At 38.1% G+C, this 26,354-nt stretch overlaps 1 protein-coding gene and 1 pseudogene across 1 annotated transcript; both read left to right on the forward strand.

Moving 5' to 3' along the window:
• Positions 1-26,354, forward strand: part of LOC137404761 (two pore channel protein 2-like) — a 272,314-nt pseudogene that overhangs the window by 228,147 nt on the left and 17,813 nt on the right.
• Positions 4,796-25,887, forward strand: LOC137404514 (baculoviral IAP repeat-containing protein 7-B-like). The gene is made up of 11 exons (XM_068090744.1): positions 4,796-4,850; positions 8,592-8,727; positions 16,163-16,450; positions 17,052-17,144; positions 17,382-17,625; positions 17,743-17,879; positions 18,110-18,229; positions 21,231-21,305; positions 21,920-22,004; positions 22,090-22,195; positions 25,743-25,887. The coding sequence occupies exons 2-11, from the start codon at positions 8,592-8,594 to the stop codon at positions 25,869-25,871; spliced, it is 1,413 nt and encodes a 470-aa protein (XP_067946845.1). The 5' UTR covers positions 4,796-4,850; the 3' UTR covers positions 25,872-25,887.

Here is a 26,354-nt window from a genome sequence, read left to right on the forward strand (position 1 = left end):
ACCTTTAGCTGCTGACCCCCGTAGTCAACCAGCTGACCGATGATGCCTATACTGGTCAACTATCCTGCATTAATTCTTGCTGACCGCTCAAGCGAGAAATGAAGAGAGAGTGTGTGTGTGTGTATAATTGTATTGACTAGACTACAAAACAACTGCCCCCACTGCGGCTATGCCTTCCTTTATATAGGTTGCAGCTCACCCATGTTATATAAACGTGTGTACTCACATGCGGTTGATGCCAAGAAGGAAGCTCTCTCAATCTCCCCACGCCTTTATACTCCCGTAACCTCTTGTACTTCCTGTAACCGCTCGTACTTCCCGTGACCTCTCGTAACTACCTGTAACTACCATGACCTCGGGCATTAGCGTAGCCCGCGGCCCACCAGCTCGATTATACAACATGCCCTTTTTCTTTTCTCTTTTTGTATGGGCCACTAACCTTCCAGAAATACATTGGGACTCATTCATCAACTCACCTTGCTGGTGAAGTTTACCTTACGCTTTAACCCAGGTCTTCCTCCATCGACACCTCCTGCGTACCATCACTCCCGAGCAACCCGGGGCTGCTGTTGTACTCGGCCGCACTACTCTCCTGATCTTCCACTCTCACTGTTGTATAAATCAGTGTACTCTTCTCGCTACTGCCAGCTCCATTGCCAGTCTGCACTGGCTTTTCCACCACTCTGACCTCCGCCGCTACCAATACTTTTACCGTGACCACTGTCACTACCAACACTCCTTCCACCAACATCTCCAACACTACTTCCACCAACCCTGACAAGCCCGGAGTCTTTTGGTTGGGTCAGTAATGACTCCTCAACCTCATCTCCGTCTCTTCCGTCTTTACCTCGCTCTCCCCAGTAAGAGGCAGGCTCAACAGGCTTCCTGTGGGAGGTCTCCACCTGGGCCGTAACCGGCTGCACAGGGGATGGCACCACAGAGCTGGGAGTTGGCATAGGCCCAGACCTATCTAGCTCGACCTCACCTGCAACCAGTGCAGGTCTGCTACTAGCAATTCTCCTCTGAACCTCAGCTAACTCCTGCACCACTACCCTGAATGCCTTGACATTTTCCAACTCCATGACTGCTGCCTCCCGTTTGGCTTTCAGCTTAGCCAATTTCTCCTTCGACTTCCTCCGCACCTCCCTTTCCTCTCTTTCAATCTCTGCTACCTTTTTCTCATGACCTTCTCTGTCTAACATTCCATTGCTGGATACCTCGGCTAAAAAAGAGCAAACCTTTTCCATTACAGACACTGGTTCAGCTACTTTCGCAGCACCTTCCCTTAGCTCATCGTGACTCTGTTCTCCATCACACCCCATAGACCCTTGCACATCTCTGGTGCCTTGGGCTGTCCCCTGTTGGCTACCAATTTCCACGTATTCGCTACTCTTCACTCCCTTGGTTTTACAAGTCCACCAATCTTGACCTGTGTGACCTCTCTTAACTTCGCTCTCTCTGTCAGACTTCTTTGTCAGGTTTTGCAACTCGACATCATCTGAAACATAACTTGACCCAGCAATAATGGTTCTTGACGAAAACGGCTTAACTGGCTTAATACTTCTACACTCCTTAACAGCCTCAAACTTACTTTCGCAAACCGCGTTTACAACAGCAAATAATTTAAGCTGCCTTAACTCAGTTATGCCCAAGAAGTTTGTTCTCAACCCTTTCACCACGTATACCTCTGTCTCCATAAATCTATATTTACTTTCCAACCGAACACCTGCTTTACCGACTACTCTTAGCTTACGACCATCTATTCCCGCCAAAACAGTAGATGGCTCCTCTAGCCGTAGGTTCAGCCTTTCGGCCGTCCCCTCGGTTACAGTCGACACCTCTGCCCCAGTATCAAACGTAAATTCAACGTTCTTCCCATTGACCTTCAAAACCTGTACAATTCTCCTTTCTAGTCAACTGTCCTCCTCATACTTATCCCTAGAACCAGAGAACCTGACACTTCTGCCCTTACTTCTATCTTGGTACCTCTCCTTATACTTCTCCCCCTCAAACCTATCCATACTGTTGTCCCTGTACCTGCCAAATTTGTCTCTAATCTCGCGGGGGCTTCCTCGGCCCCTATACCTCTCCCCACTACTGTCCCTGCTACCATACCGCTCGTAGCTATTATCTCGACTACCTCCTGACCTCCTGCTACTACCCCGCCCGTCATAACCTACTTCTCTCCTATCCCTGCAATAACGGGATACATGTCCTCGCTGTCCACAACAAAAACATTTAATGGAGGGACAACTCCTCATCTCATGCCCACTACGTTTACAATTGTAGCATACTCTACCTCCACTGCCTTCTCTACTGCTTGCTCTAGATCTAGAGACATGCCTCTCCCTGCTATTGTCTCTATACTTTCTACTGTCACCGTCCTTGTTATACTCCCTGCCTCTTGTCCCATATCTACTAGCACCTTGCTCTTCACTACCATAATACTCTCTACTACTCCTAGGGCTACCCCTAGGGGAAGATCTACCTGCTGAATCATAACTTCTATCTCTATCGTTACTCCTGTACTGCACTCGGCTATCAAACTCTGATACCTTTGCTACTTCTCTCTTAACCTCACTCTTTAAATCGGTATTTCTACCCTCACCTCTCAAAAATCTATCAGAGCTGTCGGCCATTTCTCGAGCCCTCAATGCCTCCTGCAATAACGCCCAAGTAAGATTTGCATTCTTCATTAACTCTCTGCTTACTTCTCTATTTCTCAACCCGTTAACCGCCACAATAAGGGCAAACCTTACCCTATCATTATCGTTAGTCACCTCTGCATATCTGCTCAAACTCTCTACCCGTTGTAAAAACTCTCTATCACTTTCCCCAAGTGTCTGCCTAGCCGTAAGGAACTTATGCCCCTTTACGAACATACTCTCTTGTCTACCATAATAACCCTGTAAAACCTCCACTGCCCCTTCATAAGTAGAATTTACGCCATCTACGTTAAACCCTGCACCTCTCAATACTTCTCTACCACTGTGCCCAATAGCTCTCAATAGTGGCACTAACCTAGCTCTACCTCTCATAATAGGGCGTCTATTGCCACCTTCACCTTCGTAACCTCTTCTCTCAACAGCACTCTCAATACATAAATTCATCTCCTCTATAAATCTCTCCCACGACCCATCACCGTGCTCTCCAAACACCAGCTTCGGAAACCCACTCTCCATCTCTACCCGATACAATATCTCCCTCTCCACAAATTCACTCTACCCCTCTCGTATAAAATTAGTGTAACTCCCACCTCCGAATATGTGATAAATAATTGCACCTCAACACCGCTACTACACCTCACAACACTACCCTAATAAATAATTGCACCTTAACAACACCGCTACTACACCTCACAACACTACCCTACCTCACGTTACCTCACCTACACGCCCGTGAAAGGGTCTATACAACCGTTTAACTTACCCGCAACCAGAAAAATTATCGCTAATGATAACAAAACAAGAAAAAAAAATCAGAGCTTCGTCAACTGCGCCATGTTATATAAACGTGTGTACTCACATGCGGTTGATGCCAAGAAGGAAGCTCTCTCAATCTCCCCACGCCTTTATACTCCCGTAACCTCTTGTACTTCCTGTAACCGCTCGTACTTCCCGTGACCTCTCGTAACTACCTGTAACTACCATGACCTCGGGCATTAGCGTAGCCCGCGGCCCACCAGCTCGATTATACAACAATATAAGGGCATAATGACTATATATGGTAATAATGACCATATATGGGTTAATGACGCGGGGTTGACTAATAATGTAAGTAAGCATGCACTTGAAATGAGCTGTATAATACGAGGAGTAACAAATCTGCCACAGCAGTATAGGGGAGGATATAAGGAAGTGTAACGAAAGACAGAGGCTCTTCTTCATCTTCCCATCAGTACATGTGAGTACATTGCTTTATACAACAGCGCCCAGGTTCTAAGCCCTGCTAAACATCCAATATGATTAATGCATTAATAAAGCAGAAAAAACCTACAAACAAAATTCCCAATTTTATTTAGATACGTTTTTATTTCGAATTTTTTGTTTGTTCAGTATTGCAAAAACGATCGTTTTTTTTCTGCAAACGGCTTATTTTTGTTGCTAACAGAGACTGATATATTGTAGTTTACTATAAGTAAAAAATTAAACAAAAACAGGCAATTAGCTAACCATAAATCAATTGATAAAAACCGTTCGTGTGGCGACATAATAGTTGCTCTGCCGACTAGCGTCAGTATCGCAAAACGACAAAATGTCATTAAGCCTGCAAAAAGGGTTAATAAAACTGATTCCAAACATCAACCATCAGATCATCATTTTAATTTACAAAGGAAAACATAGTAAATATCAATGAAAGAAATAGCATATCATTCGTTCTGAGTATTTGGCTAAAGAGTTGCTAAGATGATTCAGTGTCGACTGTCTCTTTTCTATTTGTTTCCCGTCAGCAAGCATGCAGATTCTAATGCGATTTGTATTAAAATGAAGACTGGAATTTCGGTGCAAATTTTTGGTATTACTTTGGCTGAATAAAACCTTAATGAGCATGGGCCCTTTTACTGGTTTGGCTGTGGAAACCACCCCTAAAGTAGCAAATTCACTGACAGTGCCTCATGGTCTGAAAACCCCCCTAAAACGTGATTTTGGGCCGAACCTAATGGGCCTTTTAGGGAGGAGTATCAGCCCTGGGCCGAGTTTGCAACTCGAGTTGTGAACGCGCAAGGCGAGGCACTGTAAGGCGCCATACCAAGGGGGATAGCGGCATCTTAACTGCGAGCACGAGAGAGGTAGGACGCAAAAACCAGGTACGTTAGATGGTGTCAAGAGTGGCGACTACAAGGAAAATCAGTAAGTCAGCGATAATAATCAAATTATTAGGCAATAGTGAATAATTGATGATTAGAGAGAGAATTTGCGAGGATAATAGTTTAAGAAAAAAAAATTATAAGTTATACAATAGTGCAGGATTGAGGATAATAACTTGGAAAATGAGCGACAGACACAATAATAGTATTTTCGGGAAGGGGGTTAAGACACCCGAGCTGAGACTAGAAACAGGAGCCGAATTGGAAGGATGGAGGAGATTTATTAAGAGATTTGAGATAGCGATTGTGTCGGCAGGATTAAAAAGAAAGGAACACACCAGAGTGACAAGAAAAGTAGAATCAGAAGAATACGATTTAGAACAAAAGAAGGCAGCGTTTCTGTTGGACTGTATGGGCGAGAAGGGGTATGATATTTTTGAAACATGGGAGATAGAGGTCGTCGCCATGCAATACGACGACATTAAAGGAAAATTTGACGATTATTTTTCTGAAAAGGAAAATATAGTAGCAACGAGACACAGATTATTTACTATGAAACAGGATAATTGTGAAGATTTATGCAGGTTTATAGAAAGAATAAAAAGGGCAGCAAAACAATGCAGGCTGGAGGAGTTAGAAAAAGATCTAATACTGCAGGTTTTGATAATGGGTATGAATGATGATAAAATGAGAAAAGAGTTGTTACTTAAGAAGAATATCACCCTAGAGAAGGCAAGAGCTAGGTGCAGTCAGTACGAGTCGGCCACAATAGCAGCGGGGATAATAACAACAGGAAATCAGAAGGATAGATAGAGAGACAAGGGAGAGAAAGTCACCAGTCAGGCAGCGGAGAGTTCGTTTTGCTGAACAACCGGAGATAAGAAACAGAGACATCCGGCTAGATGTCCCTACTCTTCGGGAGTATGTGAGGTAGAAGGAAAGAATGGGAACAATAGTCAGGGCTTAAGGAAAAGGTAATAGTTTAAGAGAACAATAGAGCGGATAATAAACAGGGCTAAAAACAAGAAATAGAGAAAGGGAGATGTGATGCGGAGAACCGAATGTCCGGTATATATATATATATATACTCATGCTACAGACAGTACTGTTTCGGCTATTGAAGCCTCATCAGTGCAGCTCAGAGCTTAGGCAAGGGACACAAATCCCATTACCAATGAGAGTTGACTTCCTGCCATGAAACAACTAGGTTGCCTCACAGACTTTAAGAAAGTCAATGTGCTGGCACCAGAGTGCTCAAATCACAAAAGTGATGAGCTTTGCACAGAGGCTAATAGTGCCGCACATCTCACAGAGTGCTCAACCAAACCGAAGTGAGGGAGCATATACTCTAGCATATAGCTTAGCATATATATATATATACAGTGAAACTCGGATAACTCAAACTTCAAGGGACCGAGCAAAAGTGTTCGAATTATCAGAGCGTTCAAGTTATCAGAGCACTGTCACAAGTCCATGTACAGTGAAACTCGGATAACTCAAACTTCAAGGGACCGAGCAAAAGTGTTCGAATTATCAGAGTGTTCAAGTTATCAGAGCACTGTCACAAGTCCATGTATTTACTTATTTATTAGTAGATACATGAACATATACAAACTATAATATAAATCAAAAGCACAAATGGCTTGTTTCAAATTAAATGCTTCTAATGTAAAGTTTAAAACGTTTTTATCAAAAAGTATAGAGATTTTTCTATCACTTGAGATTGGTTTGTTGTTTGAGGTGATGTTATTGCCAGGACGTTTTTTAGATTGACATTGGCAAAATTTGATCGTTGCTAAAATGCTCAAAAGAAAAGACATCTTTTTCTTTTGAGCGTTTTACCCACGATCAATTTTGCAGATTTATCTTGAAGTTTATGCAAAGATTACCTTACTTTACCTGGCATTCGTTAAGAGCAACACTCCGAGGCAGTTCAATTAAAAGTTTTACGAGGTTTTACGGTACATTGTATATCACTAACGTTTTTTGAATGGATACTTATTGAATGTACACACGTATTCTGTGTTTAGGTCAAACGATGAATAGTTTTTTTTAGCTAAGACAACGTTAAAGTTTAATTACAACAATTTTTAAGACGTTTTAAACATTCAACATTTCGACGTTGATTCAACACGGAATCAACGTCGGAAAACTATTCATCACGGGCTAGCCGGGTCACGCACTCAAGGATTTTCGCCACGCAAATACAAAACAAAAACATCATGCTGTTTTTGTTTTGTATGTGCGTGGCGAAAATCCTTGCGCCCGTGACCCGGCTAGCCCGTGGTATTCATCGTATAGCAGTATAAATCAAATTTCACCAAACCTTTAGAACAGTCGTTGACAAAAATATTTTGCCGATGGAGGTAGTAACGACGCTTATGAATTACGAAAAGTTGAGGTTTACCTCTATGGCTTGGAATAAAGTGATCTTCTAAAGCGATAGCAACCGTTTCGGTAGCCGTTGGGCAAAAAACAGTTTGAATTAACGGTGTTGAGTTCGAGTTATATAGAGCCATTTATCATTGCGTGGGAATGGACCAAGCAAATCCATTCGAGTTAACCGTGTGTTCGCTATATCCGAGGGCGAGTTATCCATGTTTCACTGTATATATATATATATTCTTACACTATATAGTATGGTAGAGGCATATGTATACTACCGGCTACTCACCTGGTTGGCCGGGGAATCGTTGGAAGAGAGAGAATTGGCGGGGGTAGTTGGGAAGCTGCAAAACAAAATCTCTCTTGGCCTTGATAAAAGACAACAAATACAGACGTTTACACTAAAGATTCAACAAAGATCAGAATTTCTGTGGCCAGTCAGTGGGTCGAATGTTACAACTACCAACAAAAGCATTTTAAAAATCTCTGTTTACTTAACTGTGGCAAAGGTAGAATTTTTGAGTGAAATATATTGTAAAACATTTGCAACTGAAGTGGCATACTGTTAGATTATATGATAATCGAATAACTCATGAACGGTTGACTAAACAATACAACTTGATGAGATGGATTTTCTTTTTTTCACATCATTATAGGAGGTGACCATACGATTATCATTAACACGCGATGGCCACTGCCACTTTTCATGTCATTGCCACTTTCCATGATATCTTGCTGTTGTCATTTTGAATCATCATCTGCTAAATTAGATATTATGTAAAACAATCAGTACTTGGGTAGTATGTTTACATATGCCTAGTTTAGTGCTTGGCAGGTGGCCTGCTAGTAAAGCCTATGTAGTTGGCCTATGTTACGTAGATAGGCAGCGTAGATAGGCAGCGATGCGATGAATAGTTGCAAAATCATTTGATAAGCGTAGTAACCAGGTCACCATCTTCTACGCGTGTAAAAGATAATAACACTTGGTTTTTTCAAACTGATTGGTGGGCAACACCATCATGCGTGAATGAATTTTGTATACATAGCGCACGGCTGTGCATATATAAGGAGCTAGCGGAAACGTTGGTTAGTATTAACTGTTTTCTGCTAGAGCTACTACTTAATAAGAGCTGCCAATAGCTGCTACCGACGGTATGCCATACATAACTGATAGTTGGTTGTCATTTCAGTTGAGATATTGTCTCAACAGCCGCATCTTTCGTTTCATACAGTATTCATCTATATCTTATTACTTTTAGGGCTGCAAATAAGCATTGTTTTATTGAACTACAAGTCAACAAGTCAGCATTCTCAGATTATGGTTGCTAAAAGTTACTAAAACTAATTTGTGTTGAGCCTATTTACCTTATTTGTACATTTGTCATGACTAATTATTTAGATGCCAGAGAGAAACTTTGAGGCATTGGATGTAGACCGTCGCAGGCAAGCTGCTGAGTATGTGCCAGGATATGACTGGATACCTGGAAGGTTCGGTCCACCACCTGGCATTCCAAAAGATAGGAAAGCACAGTTTGGTGAGTGTGCGCAGCAATATTTTTGCCAACATTTTTTAATCTTGAAGTCTAAAACTGTAAGCGCCTAAATTATATTTTCTTAGTATTAATAGAATATATTAAAAACTCCTTCCCTGAGCACTAATGGATAACAAGCAATTGGATGTGAACTGCACTACAGGGAGTTCACTTAACTACCTAGTAATTGGCTTCGAAATTTTTATGGTGTTTGGGGGTCCTCCCATGTTTTGTGACGATTTTGACGACCCGACGACGGGGATATTTAAAAAGTGACAGACGAGACGACCATTTATCAATGTAGGTGACGATGATTGCGTAATTAGGATTACTAAAGGTACGGCTACACGTACCGAATTTTTCGTTGGTTCTGAGTTCTGGCCGAAATCCCGAAAAACGCAGAATTAATCGGTCGAAGTTCACAGAATTATTTGAGCTGTGCATGCCCACCGAGTTCGTCGACGAAACGCTTTTAGCAGATTTAACAAATTATTAGCGAGCACGATTCTAGCAGCTTTAGCAATTAGTATAGTCTAAGACATGTATCGCGACACACAATAAAAGTACAAAAGTAATTCAACATAGAACACACGATGTAATTGTTTAAATTGCGCTATTGTTGGTGAGCGAGCAAGACTAGCAAATTTTAAGATATATGTAGTCCGAGAACATAACGCGACACGCAAAAAATATTACGGAAATTCACCATAGTAAATACGATGCAACCGACTTGATTGCGCTAAAGATGGCAACATTTTCTGCCGCAAAACTTTTGCTGCTAAAAAGAAAATCTAATTAAAAAATAAACAATTTGTAGCTATAGCGTCCAAACAATAAATATATAGGCCTACAATAACGCAATCTAATCAGTTGCATCGTGTGTACTAGGTTGAATTGCACTTATACTTTTATTGTGTGTCATTATACGTCTCTTGGACTATACTAATTGCAAAAGCTGCTGGAATCGTGCTCGCTAGCACGATTCTGCGTTGCTGGAATCGTGCTCGCTAGCACGATTCTAGCAGCGCAGAATAATTCTGTGTTTCAATCATTTCGTGATTTTGGTTAGAACCAACGAAAAATTTGTTACGTGTAGCCGTACCTTTACTAAATTATTATTTGTCCATAAATCAACACGTTCGACCGAAACTTCACTAGTTTTGGTTTGAAGCATCTGGCCCAGCATTTATAGACTGCCAAATAATTAAAGTAAACAGCAATGAAATGCCACGACATTGACAGCAAATCCGTTTCCAAGTCAGTGACTGACAGTGATTATTAAAGACAATCTCGGTCTACTTTCCGTACAAGAAACGTAGCCCTAAAAACCTAAGACGGCTGTCACTCTTCGCGGAGTAATCAGCAACGCTCCCAAACATCACTAATAAGTTTGTGAAGGTCGCTGGTTGAGCCGTGCTTTTGGTTAGCAGAAGTTCAAACTGAGCAAGTTTCAGGTTTTTAACGCAACCCAGTGCCACCAGAATGGATATTTGTATTAAAATAACGAATGTGAAGAAAGAGGTTGTTTTGGTTAGCAACTTGAAAAAGGTGACAGTGATTTTAAAAGTGACGACAGTGATTTTAAAAGTGACGACAGTGATTTTAAAAGTGACTATTCTGACGACAACTTTGTGTGGTAGGACCCCGTGTTTATTGCATAAACAATTATCTTAGCGTTGATTAATCATGTCACTATTGCTATACACTAACTACTTTGTATAATTATAGACTAAAGTAGTATACTAAAAGAAGCTACAAAAAATGAATTTAAACTTGAATAACTTCTTTTTTACAAAATACATGAAACATTAACTTGAAACATCCATAATGTATGCAGATGTAGTAAAGCAATAAGTTTTTTGAAGAAAAAAAAAGTACATACCCTGTAATTTTACTTTCAAAAGTTTTTTGCGATCTATGTATTGTTGAACTCTAATTCTTGCTTTTTCTCGAGTTTCCTCGAATTGATCTTCTGTAAGTTGGGCTCTTCTTTTTGTTCTACTCTTTTGATTCTGACTAGCTTGGGCAGTCAGATATTGAGTCTATTGTTTTGAACATTGACGTATTTTGTTACGATATTTACGCATCTGCTCTGCTGACGTTGTCTTACCCATGTTGAAAGCAGAAATGACCAGCAGACTTTCCACCTAACAATATTCTGTTTCAAGCACTTGTTACAAGTTACACCCATGAGTAAATTTGATTAAATTTCGAACCATTCTCAATATAGGAGTCGCAAATCTTAGCAATACATTTGTAAGGTAGCAACCGTTTGCTAGCTTGCTAGAAGAAGCTTGTTAAGTTCTCACAATGGCTTAAATTTACAATATAATGAGTAACTCATACATGGGAACATCAACAACACCACAAATTACTGTTAATTGTGAAATTCACTCAAGTTGATCCTATAATCATATGAGTTGAGGGGTGTAACAATGGTGACAGTGTAACAGCGGTGACGCAAATTTCGGAAATATGTCCAACTTTGAGCAAAACTGAAATTAGTTAAAGGTACAGCGTATAAAGTTAGCGTTGAAAACAAATTACTACTAATTTTGAACTAATAATACAAGTGTAGTAGAAACTTATTGATGTTTCCTGTCACCATTGTTACTCAAAACATGGCAACTTATAAAAGAGCCCCACACCAATAGATCAGTGCACAAAATACCAATTTATGCATTAACGGGCAGCAAAGCCATTGTGAAATCCATTACAATTATGTACTTGTGTTCAGAGTAATATGTATACCCCGTACAAGCATCTCTATCTTGCCATTATGGCTATAAAATATTTTGTACAAATACACTAACTTTAGCAAACTATTAAAACATGATAGAGGAGCACTACCCCCACAATTATTTTCTATTTTAGGGTTTAGTATGCATACTTCATATGTGAAGCATTATTTTAATGAAATAACTGTTTTGAAATTGTGCCAAAAAATCCATTTATTTGGATGTGAACTGCACTACAGGGAGTTCACTTAACTACCTAGTAATTGGCTTCGAAATTTTTATGGTGTTTGGGGGTCCTCCCATGTTTTGTGACGATTTTGACGACCCGACGACGGGGATATTTAAAAAGTGACAGACGAGACGTTAATTGTTTATTGCATAAACAATTATCCCAGCGTTGATTAATCATGTCACTATTGCTATACACTAACTACTTTGTATAATTATAGACCAAATTAGTATATATAGTAAAATATGTTAACAATTGCTGTTCGCATAAAAAGAAAAGTTTCACAGTTCATGCCACAAACTGTTTTACTTGAGGCACCTGCCCATGCAGTGAATGCTATATATCATAGCTATAGGTTTTGGACGCTTGCAGAAATATTTGTTCCTATGCGGTCCTAAGTGTGTTGCCTGCCTACATCAAGGTTTGACTGTATGGCTCAATACGTGTCAGCTTTTTTGGGTCACCTGTTATCAGGTGTCACATGAAGGTAGCTTGTGATATGCTGCTACGCTCCAGCTACTTCATTTCACATAATGGCAACCTCGACATCTTCATGACACTATGGGTCTTTCAATGTCAGCTTTTTCTGTTTCTACTCGGTTATGCACATAGATATAGTAAACCCTAGCCTGTCTCGACAAGCTGTTGTTTTTGCATAGTTGTCCCCCCGTCGAGCGGCGAGCAACAACAGCTTGTCACAAGACGTACTGCACCTGATGCATCAGCTGCACTTATAAGGAGTTGTTCTCTTCCGTCTACACGGCTTGGCTGCGATGTTATTCCGGTCGCTCCATTGGTAATTATAACTGATTTCACGCAAAATTTTATGTAGAAAAATTTAAATAAGAGCGTGTAACTGGCGACCCCTCTCTGCAGTAAACTTTATTAGAATTTGAGAACTTAGGCAACAACAGCGACTAAACATTTCGTTATTTGTGCGCTCAGTCAGTTTTATTTCTATTTTTGTATCAGTCAGTTTTATTTGTTATAATGGATTTTATTTTAAGTTTATTTTATTCTTAAGTTCTACTAAATTTTATCACAGAAACTGGTCGTTGGTTAAACGTTGTAATCTTGTTTTTTTTCTACATAAATTTTTGCGTGAAATCCGTTATGATTACCGATGGCGCGACCAACATAACATCGCGGCCAAGCCGCGTAGACGGAAGAGAACAACTCCCTATAAGTGCAGCTGATGCATCAGGTGCAGTACGTCTTGTGACAAGCTGTTGTTGCTCGCCGCTCGACGGGGGGACAACTACGCAAAAACAACAGCTTGTCAAGACAGGCTAAGTAAACCCTAAATATGCCAATGAGGCCTATAATCAGCATGCCGCAACGTCATGGTGATGTGTAAGGTGAATCAGCTGATCTATTAATTCCTATTGACTTAGCACTAAAAACTGCTCAATTTTTGCATAGTTTGTGCATCTGAGACTGCGTATTTTATTGATAAAATATAAAACTGACTTTGGATGAGAAAGGCAAGAATCTTAGACACATGGTAATGGATAATACCAATGATTTAGAAGCTTCTATATCATTGATAATACAAAGAGTGACCAAATAGAAATTAAACTAATAACGAACTAATGAATCAAATGAGATTTAGAAGCAGTTAAGCTGGACCTAGTGCTGGGACGATATTACGATATTTCGGTATATCGTCGATATCACTTTCTGATACAGACCGTACCAAGTGCTTTCTGCCCATATCGAAATATCGGATATCGTCGATATTTGACGATACCGACAATATCGACGATAATATAGATAGGTTTTTTGACGTCATCGCCCTATTTGCATACGCGCTCATCTACGAAAAAGCCGCCATCTTTGTAGAAAACTATCGTCATTCTCTTGATTAGTTAGTATGTTAGTTAGTAATATTTAATTTTGCTGATAACAAAATAACAAAAAGCCTCTATTTGCAGGTATATTATCAAATAAAATGGAAACTGTGAAAGTATCCTGAATGCAAGATAGTAGTGAACAATTCATGTTTAGTTTGAGATTATTGGTGTAAAAATTAAAAGAAAAGTTACATGAGGTGATGACTTCAAATAAGTAATGCAGGATAACTTTTACAAAAATAAATTGATTGATGCTATATACAAGAGTTTATGTCTGAAGAATAGATCTTCTATAAGTATTGATTGTGGCAAGATTGATTGTTATTAATAATTTGGTGACTATAATATGGTCTGTACCATCTGACTGCGTAAGTATCGTTGATGTTTACATAATTAATAGTATATTTCAATGTTATTTTGATAGTAAAATAAAAAATTTGCAAACAAAAGCATCGTTCGCAATAATTAATTGCAGAAGCTTCGTGTTTTAACGATAAAAGTTCTCCATAAAGATGGCGGACAATGATAGAAGACGTCACGAAAAACGAAGGATAATCTACCTGTTCTATTTGATACCCGATTCTTCAAAGAATTATACTGGTACTTTGATTAATTAGGGAGTTGTTCTCCAATGGCAGCCTTTTTGACAGGTAAGACAACTCCGAATAACATATCCGATATATCGGTTGGCTAAGCCATCATATCGTACCGAAATGAATTTTTGATATCGTCCCAGCACTAGCTGGACCACTGTATTAAACACCCATTAGACATGACTAAAAATAACTAGACTAGATAGTTTTTGTCTAAGGTTGGTTGAACTAGATTCCTGCTTTGAAGCAGCATAGTGTATTCTGATTTTAATATAGCGATTTACTATAGTTTTGAGTAGATTGGTGGCATGCGCTATGCATGCACTGTGCATGAGACCATAATTCTCCTAGACATCCATCCACCGATGTAAGCTCTATATTGTTAAGTTTATTGTGCCTTCTTCAGTATTGTGATCAAATTCTTTTAAATCATATTCCTTTGCTCTAATCGACAGACTCTCTGCTGTGGAGTTTTTATTCTTCTTTTTAATATTGAGATACGTGTGACAGCAGGTTGTTTAGGTCTACCACCGCGTCGGCAGCTCGTTGTCGAGGCTGTAGGTGTGTCCTGATTGCTAGAAGCTGCAGGTTGCTCATCATCATGGATAGCAGTATCACCAGGTGTAGTATTTTCAGGGTCAGGTATTATGGTGTTGGCTGCTGTCTGAGATGTTCTTCCCCGTTTCGGCAGGCTTTCTGTTCTTATGGTTGGTGTCTGTATTTTCACAGCTTTTGGCTGAAGGTAGGTTGGATAAGCTGTAAATATTGTAGGTATTGCATCAGATTTTAGCATTCGTTTTCTTCCAATACCTGGTGGAATCTTATAGCAGTCTTTCTCAACATGTTCACGGCATAATACAGAGCTTGATGTTGGAGTCCAATCCTGTCCTTGCACTGCCTTTATCCAAGCATTACGGGTTTCAGCTCGTTTCTCGTTTGGAAAGCGATGAAACCCCAGATCTGGGCATTTCTCAAGATTGCTTGAACATCCATAGGCACAGCACCAGCTGCGGCTTGACTTTTTTTTAGCCTAAACATTAACAATACATACATGTAGTAGAATGAATATCATTACATTACTTGGAATGAGACCAAAAAGGCATTCGATCAACCATGCCAAGCCAGATTACCACCCTATCAGCTGAGAGACAAGTTTGTAATACGCGATGTTGTAATCAGTCTACACACTCTTTCTTTTGATAGTCCCAAGCATTCAATCACTTCACTTTCAATTCAGAATAATCATAGAATGGTATTTTCGTTGTTATGAGACCATGATAAGACAAGTAAGTTCAGTTGAGTTGGTAGTTGGTTTGTTTCTAGTAGTTTCTTACAACGTGCACCAATGATATAGTACACATGCAGGCCTGCCAACTCTCACGCATTGGGCGTGAGACTCACGCAATCACACCAAAGAAAAAATGAAAATGAGTGAGAAATGCGTGAGATTTTTGCCCAAATTTCCACAATTTTATATATGCTATCATTGATGCATCAACTGCACCAAGACCAAATCTCAAGCTTTGCCCCACTCTTGGGTTGGCAGGCCTGTACGCATGCAAAGGTTAGGTTTATCAAGTATTTAAAATTTGTATTGTGGGTTCACATACCTGGGGTGTTGTAGTCTCCTCTGATGACGTTTCACCAAGAATTTGGTCTTATTGTAACGTTGATGGCTCAAAACCTAGTTGGACAAGCATGCTTTCACTACTAAACTCATTGCTCAGCTGAAGGCTCTGTTGCAATGATGCACATCACTGCGACGTAACGTCGTGGGAACAACAGCCAATTATAGGCCTCACTTTTGCTCTATTGTAATGATAGCTATTCACCAATCTAGGGTTTACTATATCTATGCTATATATGCTACCTAACTGTGTAACTAGTGGCTGGAGCTAAATATTGCAGTTCTGCAGGCTCATTGTACACTTTTAAAAACCCATTCATTTTCCCAACAATAAAAAAATATTGCTGAGTAAACCTGTAAGCTGAACTGGCCATAAATTTTCTTCTCTCTTACTGTAGATCGCATGTCAGACAAGGCGTATTTGTATGCTTTCCTAAGTCTTAGTCAGGAAGAGAAAGAGTCTCTCATGGTCTCAGAGAGGGAAAGGCAGCGAACCTTTGCTGCTCACTGGCCAATAGAAACAAAAGTCAAGGCTCATGACTGTGCTAAGGAGGGGTTTTACTACACTGGTGTAGCGGACAGAGTGCAATGCGCCTTCTGTGGTGGAATCGTCAGGAACTGGGAGAGAGGAGATGTGCCCAAGTATCAGCATAAAAACTTCTTCAACTATTGCAAGATGGTTCAAAGTGAGTTGCTAGTGATGCATGTTGTATTTCTACTACTATATGGATAGCTTAATATCTTTGGATATTAAGCAACTTTGGATAGCTTAATATAATGACCTTAATTTTAAATTCGGGGAGCTGTTGTTTTGCTATTTATAAATAATTTCAATGGAACACTTTTTGCTTGTTAAATGCTACATACAATCTTAAAAATAACACAGAAATGCAGTATGATACAGATCATGTTATACGTTTCCATCACAAGGATGAATACATTGCATTGTATTTCTACTGTTAGAAACTTTGGTTAATTTAATATAATGACCCCAGTTAGTCGTCAATTTTATTTCTATTGCAGAAAGTTTCGAGAGCTTACTGTCGGCACAATTAACATGAATTTCAATGTACACATAGCTTATGTAGTCCTTTGTAGTTTTCAAATGATTGCAAAGCAGTCAACCAACCAAATTAATATGCTACAATTAATAAAAACGTAAATGTCCCCAAATTTTTAAGATCAATAGTGTAGATTCTGTCTTGTTAGTTTGTCTAATGTTACTTGTAAATTTAGTCAAATGTGTAAATAAGAGTATAATATAGCATGTTGATTATCATGTTGTAGACAAGCCATGTCAGAATATCCCTATAAGTAACTGTGGACCTCCTAAAGACATCATGACAAGTCAACTAAGTAGTTCTGTCAGAGATGATCGAAGTGAGTATTTGTTGACCACATACAGTATAAGAACTCATTTAAATGTTTAATAAATGTTTAGTATAAGTCCACATTACTATGTCACCTCTTACCATGTGTTACATTATAGTAGTTTGTGGTGTAATACTGTAATATAGCTATATATTTTACCACTACTGTAACAGTTACTTCTTGCTGATATATGAGTCACACCATGACTTCAATACCATTCATAGCCATGTATGAACTGATATGTAGAACCAGCTACTCTTGGTGACCTGAATATCAACTTGGTCAGACGCAAGGGTCCACCTATGGATGTCTACAATATGAGAATGGATACATACCGAAGATACCCTAGCAGTAACCCAATAGCTGCAGACAGGCTTTGTGAAGCTGGCTTTCTGTATGAAGGCATTGGAGATAAAGTGAAGTGTTTTTATTGTGATGGAGCTCTTGAGACGTGGAGCTGGAGAGATGATCCATGGGCTGAACATGCAAAGTATGTGTACAAACCTGAATTAACTGCTTAAGACATGCTATTACAATTTTTAAAAACTCACTTTGCGTGAAGTAAATTGTATTGCAGGATTTAGTAGCACTTATGTTCGTCGTTAAGGTGGTATCCAGGCTGTACATTTGTTCAACAAAGAAAAGGGTTGGCTTTTATCAAAACTGCCCGGCAACAGATGACTCCTTATGATATCGCTACTGCAGAAACTTTGCTTTACAACAAGGGAGATGTTTCTTTTCTTGGTGAGTTGTGTATTTGTTTATTTCAACTTATTGTCCTTCTTCAACATTCATAGATCTATTCATAGATCTGGTAGCAGTAGGTTATATTATTCTTATCAGTTTTATTAACTTAACAAAACTAGGTTTTACCGTAAAACTTTTATTTGAATGCCTCGTCAAATTCATATTGAGAATTCCACTAGTGTTTACAGACCTCTAGATATTAGTTAACCATGTTTGTACTACTACAGAAGAAGACATGGAAACAAGTGAAGAGCCAGTGTCTATAGAGGAACTTGATGGATACGAATATTGTCGATCACTTGATTATCCAGCTGAGATCATAGCAAAGGCTTATGAAGCTAATGGTGGTAAGTTGCATAGACATTGATATTCTCTACAAAACTTATGCTGATAGCTTTGTTAAAAATCAGTTTTGTTTTATCTCCCTGGCCAATGTCCATTAGTCAGAACCCATAGGAAGTGTCATCTTTCTTTAAAAGCAGCAGCAATTTTGAAGTTGCCATCTCTGCAAACAGAGGATCGGGGATCGGACAACTTCCCTTAGCTTGCTAACCGAAATCCACTTCAAAAAGAAAACTATTCCGGGCTACTGCAAAGTTTATAGAGTTCATACCGTATTCTACCAATTTCTGGTTTTACAACGTTGTTTTCTCATGTGACCAGGTTCTTTCTCACCATTTTAGATTTTTTTTAGGAATTTTCGTCCATTTTCTTTCATAACATACAGTGAAACTCGGATAACTCGCCTTCGGATAACTCGAAAACACGGTTAACTCAACGTATTTGTTTGGTCCGGTCCCACGCAATGATAAATGGCTTTAGATAACTCAACCGAAACTCCGTTAACTCGAACAGCTTTTTGCCAAACGGCTATCGAGACGGTTGTTACTATCGCTTTAGAATATCACTTTATTCCAAGCCATAGAGATAAACATCGACTTTTAGTAGTTCTTAGGCCTTGTTATTACCCACATCGACAAAATATTTTCATTAACGACTTTTCTAAAGGTTTGCAAAATCAAATTTTACCAAACATCCGCTTAGCGATAACCTTCCGAAAGCGAGAAAAGCGAGATAAAATTCGGATAAATTTAAAGTAAAATCGGCAAAATTTATAATGGGTTTTTAATAGTAAAGCAGTTTTGTAATAACTGACTTACTGCAAAATTGATCTTGGTTAAAACGCTCGGTAGAAAAATACGTATGTATTTTTTCTGAGTGTTTTAACGGCGATCAAGTTTTGCCAATTTTAATCTGAGAACGTCCTGGCAGTCACATCACCTAAAACAACAAACAAATCTCAGGTGATAGAAAAATATCTATACTTTGTGATTAAAAATATTTAAAACTTCACACGAGAGACCCTTTAACTTGCAACAAGCAATCTATGCTTTTGATTTATATATAGTTTGTATATGTACATGTATCTACTGATAAATACGTGCACTTATGACTGTCCTGATAACTTGAACGCTCTAATAACTCGAACACTTTTGCTCGGTCCCTTGAAGTTTGAGTTATCCGAGTTTCACTGTATATAGATTTATATCTAAAGTGCAAAGTACAAAGATTGGCTTATCATCTACGGTACCACCCACTTCACGGTAAACATTTTGTGATCATTGTCACTTGGCTAGCTTAAGCTTTCAGGCATTACCTAAATACTTTGTAAGTTGCAAAGAGTTGTTGATCGAGGAATTCTGTTGTTACTAAAAATAAGTTTTACAACGTAAAGCACTCCCTTTCTCACTATTTGTTGAAGCTAAAAGTATTTGCTGAAACTCAAAGTTTCATCTGTCTGCAAATCCATTAATGGGATTTAGCAAATCCATTAATGCCAAATTTAGCAATGCACATGTTAAACATTATTTACGAGACAACGACTTCATATAGTATACTGTGTACTTCCCAGTATACTGGCTTGAAAAAAGATTGTATATTTTTTGGGAAACCAGTATACTTTCCAGTATACCGGTTTCCCTAAAAATATACAATCTTTTTTCAAGCCAGTCGTTCATTACCTCATCTCATAGCACGCAGTGCCAACAATGGTTTTCACTGTAACCATTCTTCATTCTAGGTCAAGCCAGCAAAACCACTAGCGTTGCAAAATCTTCTGCAATTACTACAACATGATAAGTGTTTACTCACTCTTGAGCCATCCATGTACTTTTATGAATAAAAAAGGTTACCTTATCAAACTATTTCTTCTGAAGTCTTTTATTTAAAGGTTGACTTGCAATAAAATTTACCTTACAGTTATTTGGTATTAAAAGGTTCACCATCTCTTACTCTGCTGTGTTGTAGCTGCAAAATATGTGGAAATGTGATTACAAGCTTTTAAAAGCTCAAAAACAAACAGTTAATCGCAGCCATCACAAAAATGCTGTAGTTTGGAATCCGTTGTTTGGAGATATCGCTGGCGTGTGCCTAAACGCACTTGAGCGATTCACCAGCAAACGATTTAGTGGGCTCACAAACTGCTGTTAAAATTTTGTAGCATTAGTTTTTTCGGAGTTGTTAATAAATTTAGGTGAGTCAATATGGCGTCTTCTAGGCAGCGACGTCAACAACTTCCGCTTTTGTTATCTCACTTTCACGGATTTTATGCTACAAGAAGACATAAGAAAAACGATTCTTGTATTTTTAACAGAAATATTTTACAATTTTTATACTTACGATTTTTATGTTTGCGTATATATAGGCCTATTTATATGTATTAAATATTTACCATTCTCAAGATGGTCAACCTGCCTAATCCACTAGCGTAATCCACTAGCTTTATCACTCACTGTAATTACCAAGACCACCTGCACTGTTTTGAGGTCAGATGCCAATATAGCATGAGCCTAACAAATCCCATAATACAACAAACATGTGCACAATGGGTATGATGCTACTGTAATTTAGATTTCTAAATGTTTTCAAAACCATACAAACTTTTACCATTTTAGCCCAAAAAAGTGTTCCACATATTTTTTCATATCGAGTGACATTTGCTGTGTGTTGCTGAACTTTTTTACCAGCATTTTACCAATTATCATTGGATTATGAGCATTTTTACATATATATATTTTAGAAAAGTTTCAAAACCTCTTATCGTTGGTTGATTTGCCCAGGGATACTGACACACATTGACAAGGACGGTCATTACAAATAAAATTTCATTTTCTCTGTAGTTTTTTTGTGGATTTCATAAGCAGTTGTTCACTAGAGTTGTTCATAAAAAGTGTAAAGGCAGGTTAAAAAGCAATAGACAGTATTACATAGTTTAAAATACATGTAGTTTATATTTACTTGTTACGTGTCACTCAATGAGGTAAGGAACTCACTCTATTGTGGTTGTAGATGTTGAGTTTGACGAACCAAGTAAGCTGGTGGAGATAGTACAGGAGCTGAATGAGGGCAACTCCATACCTTTAGGTAAGTGTAGAGAGTTCATTAGATGACATTTGATATGTTTAGAGGTCATTGTATGTTATTAGAGGTCATTTGAAATTAAAGCCTGGTTTCTATATGACAGCGCAATGATCATGCGCGGCCCAGTGATCGTGCGCGGCCCAGTGATCGTGCGCAATGCATTTCTTGAGTTGCGATGCAGTGTTTCCATATCGCGCATAGGCGCCATGTTTGCATTGGACAGAGTGGGTAATTTTCTTACTTTTTCGTACGAGATACCGATTTCTTCGGAAAAACCAGCCCTCCGTTGCGATACTACGCTGTCATATGAAAACCAGGCTTACTCTTTCGTACGGGAGACCGATTTCTTCAGAAAACAGCCCTCCGTTTGAATCGTGGGATAGGTTGAAAAGGTTGAGCGGTGTATTGTGGGCTACATCATCGCGCGTACCTGTCGCAAGGGTCTATTCTGTCGGATCCTTGCGATCAGCGTATGCACGTCGCGCGTTGACGTTTCCGTATCACAGCCGGCCTACGCACGACGTAGTGCGCCTTGTTGCGCGCCTTGCGCTGTCATATGGAAACCAGGCTTAACTGTTCAACCAATCAACTCGCTAAAGAACTTTTAATGCTTACAGAGGAACATAAGAAGGAAGTAGCGAGGAGAAAGGGTGACAAATCAGTCACAAATGATTTGACCGATGCAACCACTCAACCAGGAAGGTGGGTAATTCATTTGGTTGTTATTAGATGACATTCAATAATAACATTGTCTCCCCCTGTATAACGCAACCTTATATTTTTATAGGAGGATAAACGTGGTTGAGCTGATCACAAACTCCAATGATCCATCTGAGCAGGAATGTAAGGACCTGGTTGATGCCCTCAGATGTAAAAAGTGCAGAAAGAACATGGTGAGGTTTCCTTACTATTCTATCATTAGCCATATATCTATTATCAGCTATATATATTTTATTATTAGCTTTATATTTATTGCTAGGTGAATGCCCGGCGTTGATGGAGTAATAAAAAGTCTTTGGACAGAAAATTTATTTTCCTTTAACATATACAATATTTACTGTTCTAACTTTTAAACTTCATATCGTGAGAAAAGTGTTTTTGTGCGGTTCAAGTGAAATGAAAAAAAACAACTGTAAAGGTTTTGAAACTTTTTCAAACAACTGTAATTTTTAAATTTTATATTATGAACGAAGAGTTTTGGTGAAATAAATTAGGAGAAAAAAATAAAACTGTAAAGGTGTTTAAATGTAAATGTGAAATTATTAGCAAGTAATGACTAAGCATAGTCTGTTTTGCTACGATTACAATGAAAATTATTTGGTATACGATTATAGTTTGTTTCAGTGTTGGCATCATAAAACAAAAATATCGTATAGAGTGGTAAAGAAACCCATAGTAATTATCCAATGCAAACACTATTTTAAGGAAGCGTAAAAACAGCGTAGCTTGGTGACTAAATGCATGTTCAAAACTTGCGGTTGCAATCTTTGAGTTCAAATCCGGCAAGATGCGAGCTTTTCATTCCAAGATTTTAATAACTATAACTGGACACACAGAGTCACAGACACACAAACTTATATATATACATTATATCATATATATATCATATATATATCATATATATATCATATATATATCATATATATATCATATATATATCATATATATATATATATCATATATATATATCATATATATATATCATATATATATATCATATATATATATCATATATATATCATATATATCATATATATCATATATATCATATATATCATCATATATATCATATATATCATATATATGATATATATTAGTGCTGGGCACGAGTACTTCTAGGTCAACGGGTTTAGACCCGCCCCCTTCTGTTCGGGTTTTTCGAGTATCGGGTAGCTAGTAGTGCTAGGCTCGGGTATTTCTTTGCCTACGGGTTTTTCGGATATCGGGTTTGTTGATATGGATTTTATGTTTAAATTTTCTAAACATATATATCTTCAAATTTACAATGCAATTAGATTTCTTATCAATTTATTTATCATTTTTCACAGTTTTTATCGACCGACATTCGTACTTGCAGCGTTAACAGGTGGATTGTTAAACAGTCAAGATAGTGTGGGGCTACAGGGCATTTTCGTGTCAACAGGTGGCAGAAGATAGGGTCTATGGTAGCTTAATACTTAAGCATGTTCTATGTACCTCTCTGACTTTCTATAGATGGTGCTCTAAATCTCATAAAAAAAATACTTTACATTATCGGCTTTTTCCGTTAGTATGGCTTGTTGGTTTAGTAAAGCTTGGTTATAATGAATTATGTAATCCATAATAGCTAGCTGTGGTAATCAATTTAAACAGAGTTATTAAATTTTCACTGCTACTACGAACGCTGATGGCTGTTTCTAACAAGGCGATAGCGGAAACAGACTAAGGACCTATGTGTTATCGGTGATAGCGAACACGCGCCGTATTAAAAATGGCATAGCTTTGTTTACGAAGCCGATTTGGCTAATTGCGCAAATAAAATTTGACGTAAGTATTTCTTCTCACCTTTTAATGACAAGAAATCACTGCTTGACTACAATATTTCTAGTAGGTATAGTAAATAAGGTATGATATGTTTTATTCTATCTATTAAATTAAAGACTCGTTAAACCCCATTGTCATGCCTCCTTAGCAAAAATGACACAGAAATGCCCAGTGGTCTCAGACTAAGAGCGCAGGGTGCAATAGACCGAGTTTTTGTTAACACTACCCGACGGATCCGTGTACCATAACCCGAACTTGAAAATCAAAACCCGAACCCGAAGGACCGGAATACCCGAAATCTCTATTACCCGATAATCGAGAGAAGATAAACCCGCGAGTTCAACGAGTATTACTACCCGTGCCCAGCACTAATATATATGATATATATCATATATATCATATATATCATATATATCATATATATCATATATATCATATATATGATATATATGATATGATATCATTGAGATATGAGATATGATATGAGATATGATATATATGATATATACTAGAAATTCTACTGTCATACAGCCCACGACCAAAGTGATATTGGAAAAAAGAAAGGGTACTGATGGTTGAGAAATGCAATTTTAGCAGTCAAATAGGATAACTGCAATGGTAGCTGTAATGTACTGGGTGTTATTATATACAACAAATAGCAATAATGAAAGGAAAAGATTATATGTTTATATCTCTTCTCCTGCAAAAAAAGAAATGCAATATTGGCCAATATTAGAAGTAAAATGCACTGATATTATTAGAATAACCAATATTATTTATATAGTAATAATAAAAAACCAATGCACAATTTTGTTTACATTTCAAAACGGCATAGCTAACAATATCACGAAGTTGTGATATTTATATAGATTTTTAGAAAATCTGTACTACATAGTCATTGTTCTGTAGTCATCCAAACTTATAATTAATTATTGCAATAATCTCATTAGAACCGTTAGAAAAAATATCATCGTCATGCCTTTACTTACACTGCGTTAGATTTTTAGAAAGTCTGTACTACGTAGTCATTGTTCTGTAGTCATCCAAACTTATAGTTAATTATTGTAATAATCTCATAAGAAACGTTAAAAAATATCATCGTCATTTGCTTTACTTATACTGCGTTGGACATCAGTTAGAATGGGAAAGTATTCAAATGTGTCGGCAAATGAAAATGAAAAAATTGAAATCAGCAAAAATGAAACGATTTCTGTACTCCTATGTTAATGGCCAAAACCTTCGGCAATTCGACAATGCTATAGACTGGTGAAAAGTGCACGTTATTTTTTCGTGAAATGCGCAAGACTTCATCGTTCTATTATCTGTCCCTCGGCGTTTCAATTTTCAGTCTTAACTTTTATTAAACCAAGCTTTTCAAGTGTTTTGTGGCGATTTTCGTTGAAATTAATCTGTCTATTTGTGTATAATCCGATCAGATGGGTAAGTTTTAAGATAATACCGACGGTTTACAAAGACTTGGTAACATATTTAAATAGGTTTAAATGTGTTTTGTATCGTTATTATACTTTAACGACTTTACATAACGATGCTTAAATTTGTTGATGAAATTTCTTGACGAGGGTTCGTCTCATTGTTGATGAATAATTTTCGTAAGTTGTGTGCACATGCATTTATCATAAAAACTCCCACACTTCGCTCCGCTCGTTTGGTCGTTGGATCATATATATCATATATCATATATATACATTATATCATATATATACATTATATCATATATATCATATGTATATCTATATACATTAGGGCTTCAATGAGTCAATAGTTTACATTTAACATTGATTTCATTATTGACCAGTTTGATTTATTGATTTGATTGTTGATCCTTTGTACATGTACTCTCCTCAGGCTAATATACTTGTAGTTTTTTCTGGACTAATGGATGTTTTTTTGTTGTAGTCCGGAGCCGTTGTCCTTCCTTGTGGATGTTACTGCCTCTGTCAGGACTGCAGCAAAGGAAATCTCCCTGCAAAATGCCCAGCTTGTGGCAGGATTGTAAATGGAGCCTGCAGGACCTTTCTTGCCTAATTCTATGAACTCATCAATAGCTCATATAAATATTCTCAATGCTTCAATTAAAATAGCATGTTGTGTGTTGGATCATATTCTCAGTGCCTCCGACATCGTCCTTACTATTCAAACTTGTTGTTTATCATTATCACTGATTAGTATTATTATTACTGGTTATTATTATTACAGATATGAGGGCAAAATTATTTTGTACGATAATCGCTGATGATCAATCTTTGTGCACCCCTTTATGCGCACCCCTTCATGCTCACATCTTTATGCGCACCCCTTTATGCGCACCCCTTCGTGCATCGAAATGTGCAATGCCCAGCATGTCGAAATTCTATAGATGATAGCTCCAGTGTGCTCAGCTGTAGTTCAAAGTATTTGCGTCGGTTGGTATTACATATGCTGCCAACTGACAACACTCCAAATCCATCTCGTCGCAGGGTCACGTTGACGTCGTGAGATGGCTTATATCGTCAGTCACCATCTCAGTTT

Source organism: Watersipora subatra, chromosome 9 (assembly GCF_963576615.1).
Source record: "Watersipora subatra chromosome 9, tzWatSuba1.1, whole genome shotgun sequence".
Taxonomy (NCBI): Eukaryota; Metazoa; Bryozoa; class Gymnolaemata; order Cheilostomatida; family Watersiporidae; genus Watersipora; species Watersipora subatra.

Excerpts from the sequence above, each read along its gene's own strand:
- LOC137404514 (XM_068090744.1), top strand. The coding sequence starts at position 8,592 with ATGCCAGAGAGAAACTTTGAGGCATTGGATGTAGACCGTCGCAGGCAA. Across the intron at positions 16,451-17,051 it reads CTATTGCAAGATGGTTCAAA|ACAAGCCATGTCAGAATATC; the intron begins GTGAGTTGCTAG and ends ATCATGTTGTAG. Across the intron at positions 17,145-17,381 it reads TTCTGTCAGAGATGATCGAA|AACCAGCTACTCTTGGTGAC; the intron begins GTGAGTATTTGT and ends ACTGATATGTAG.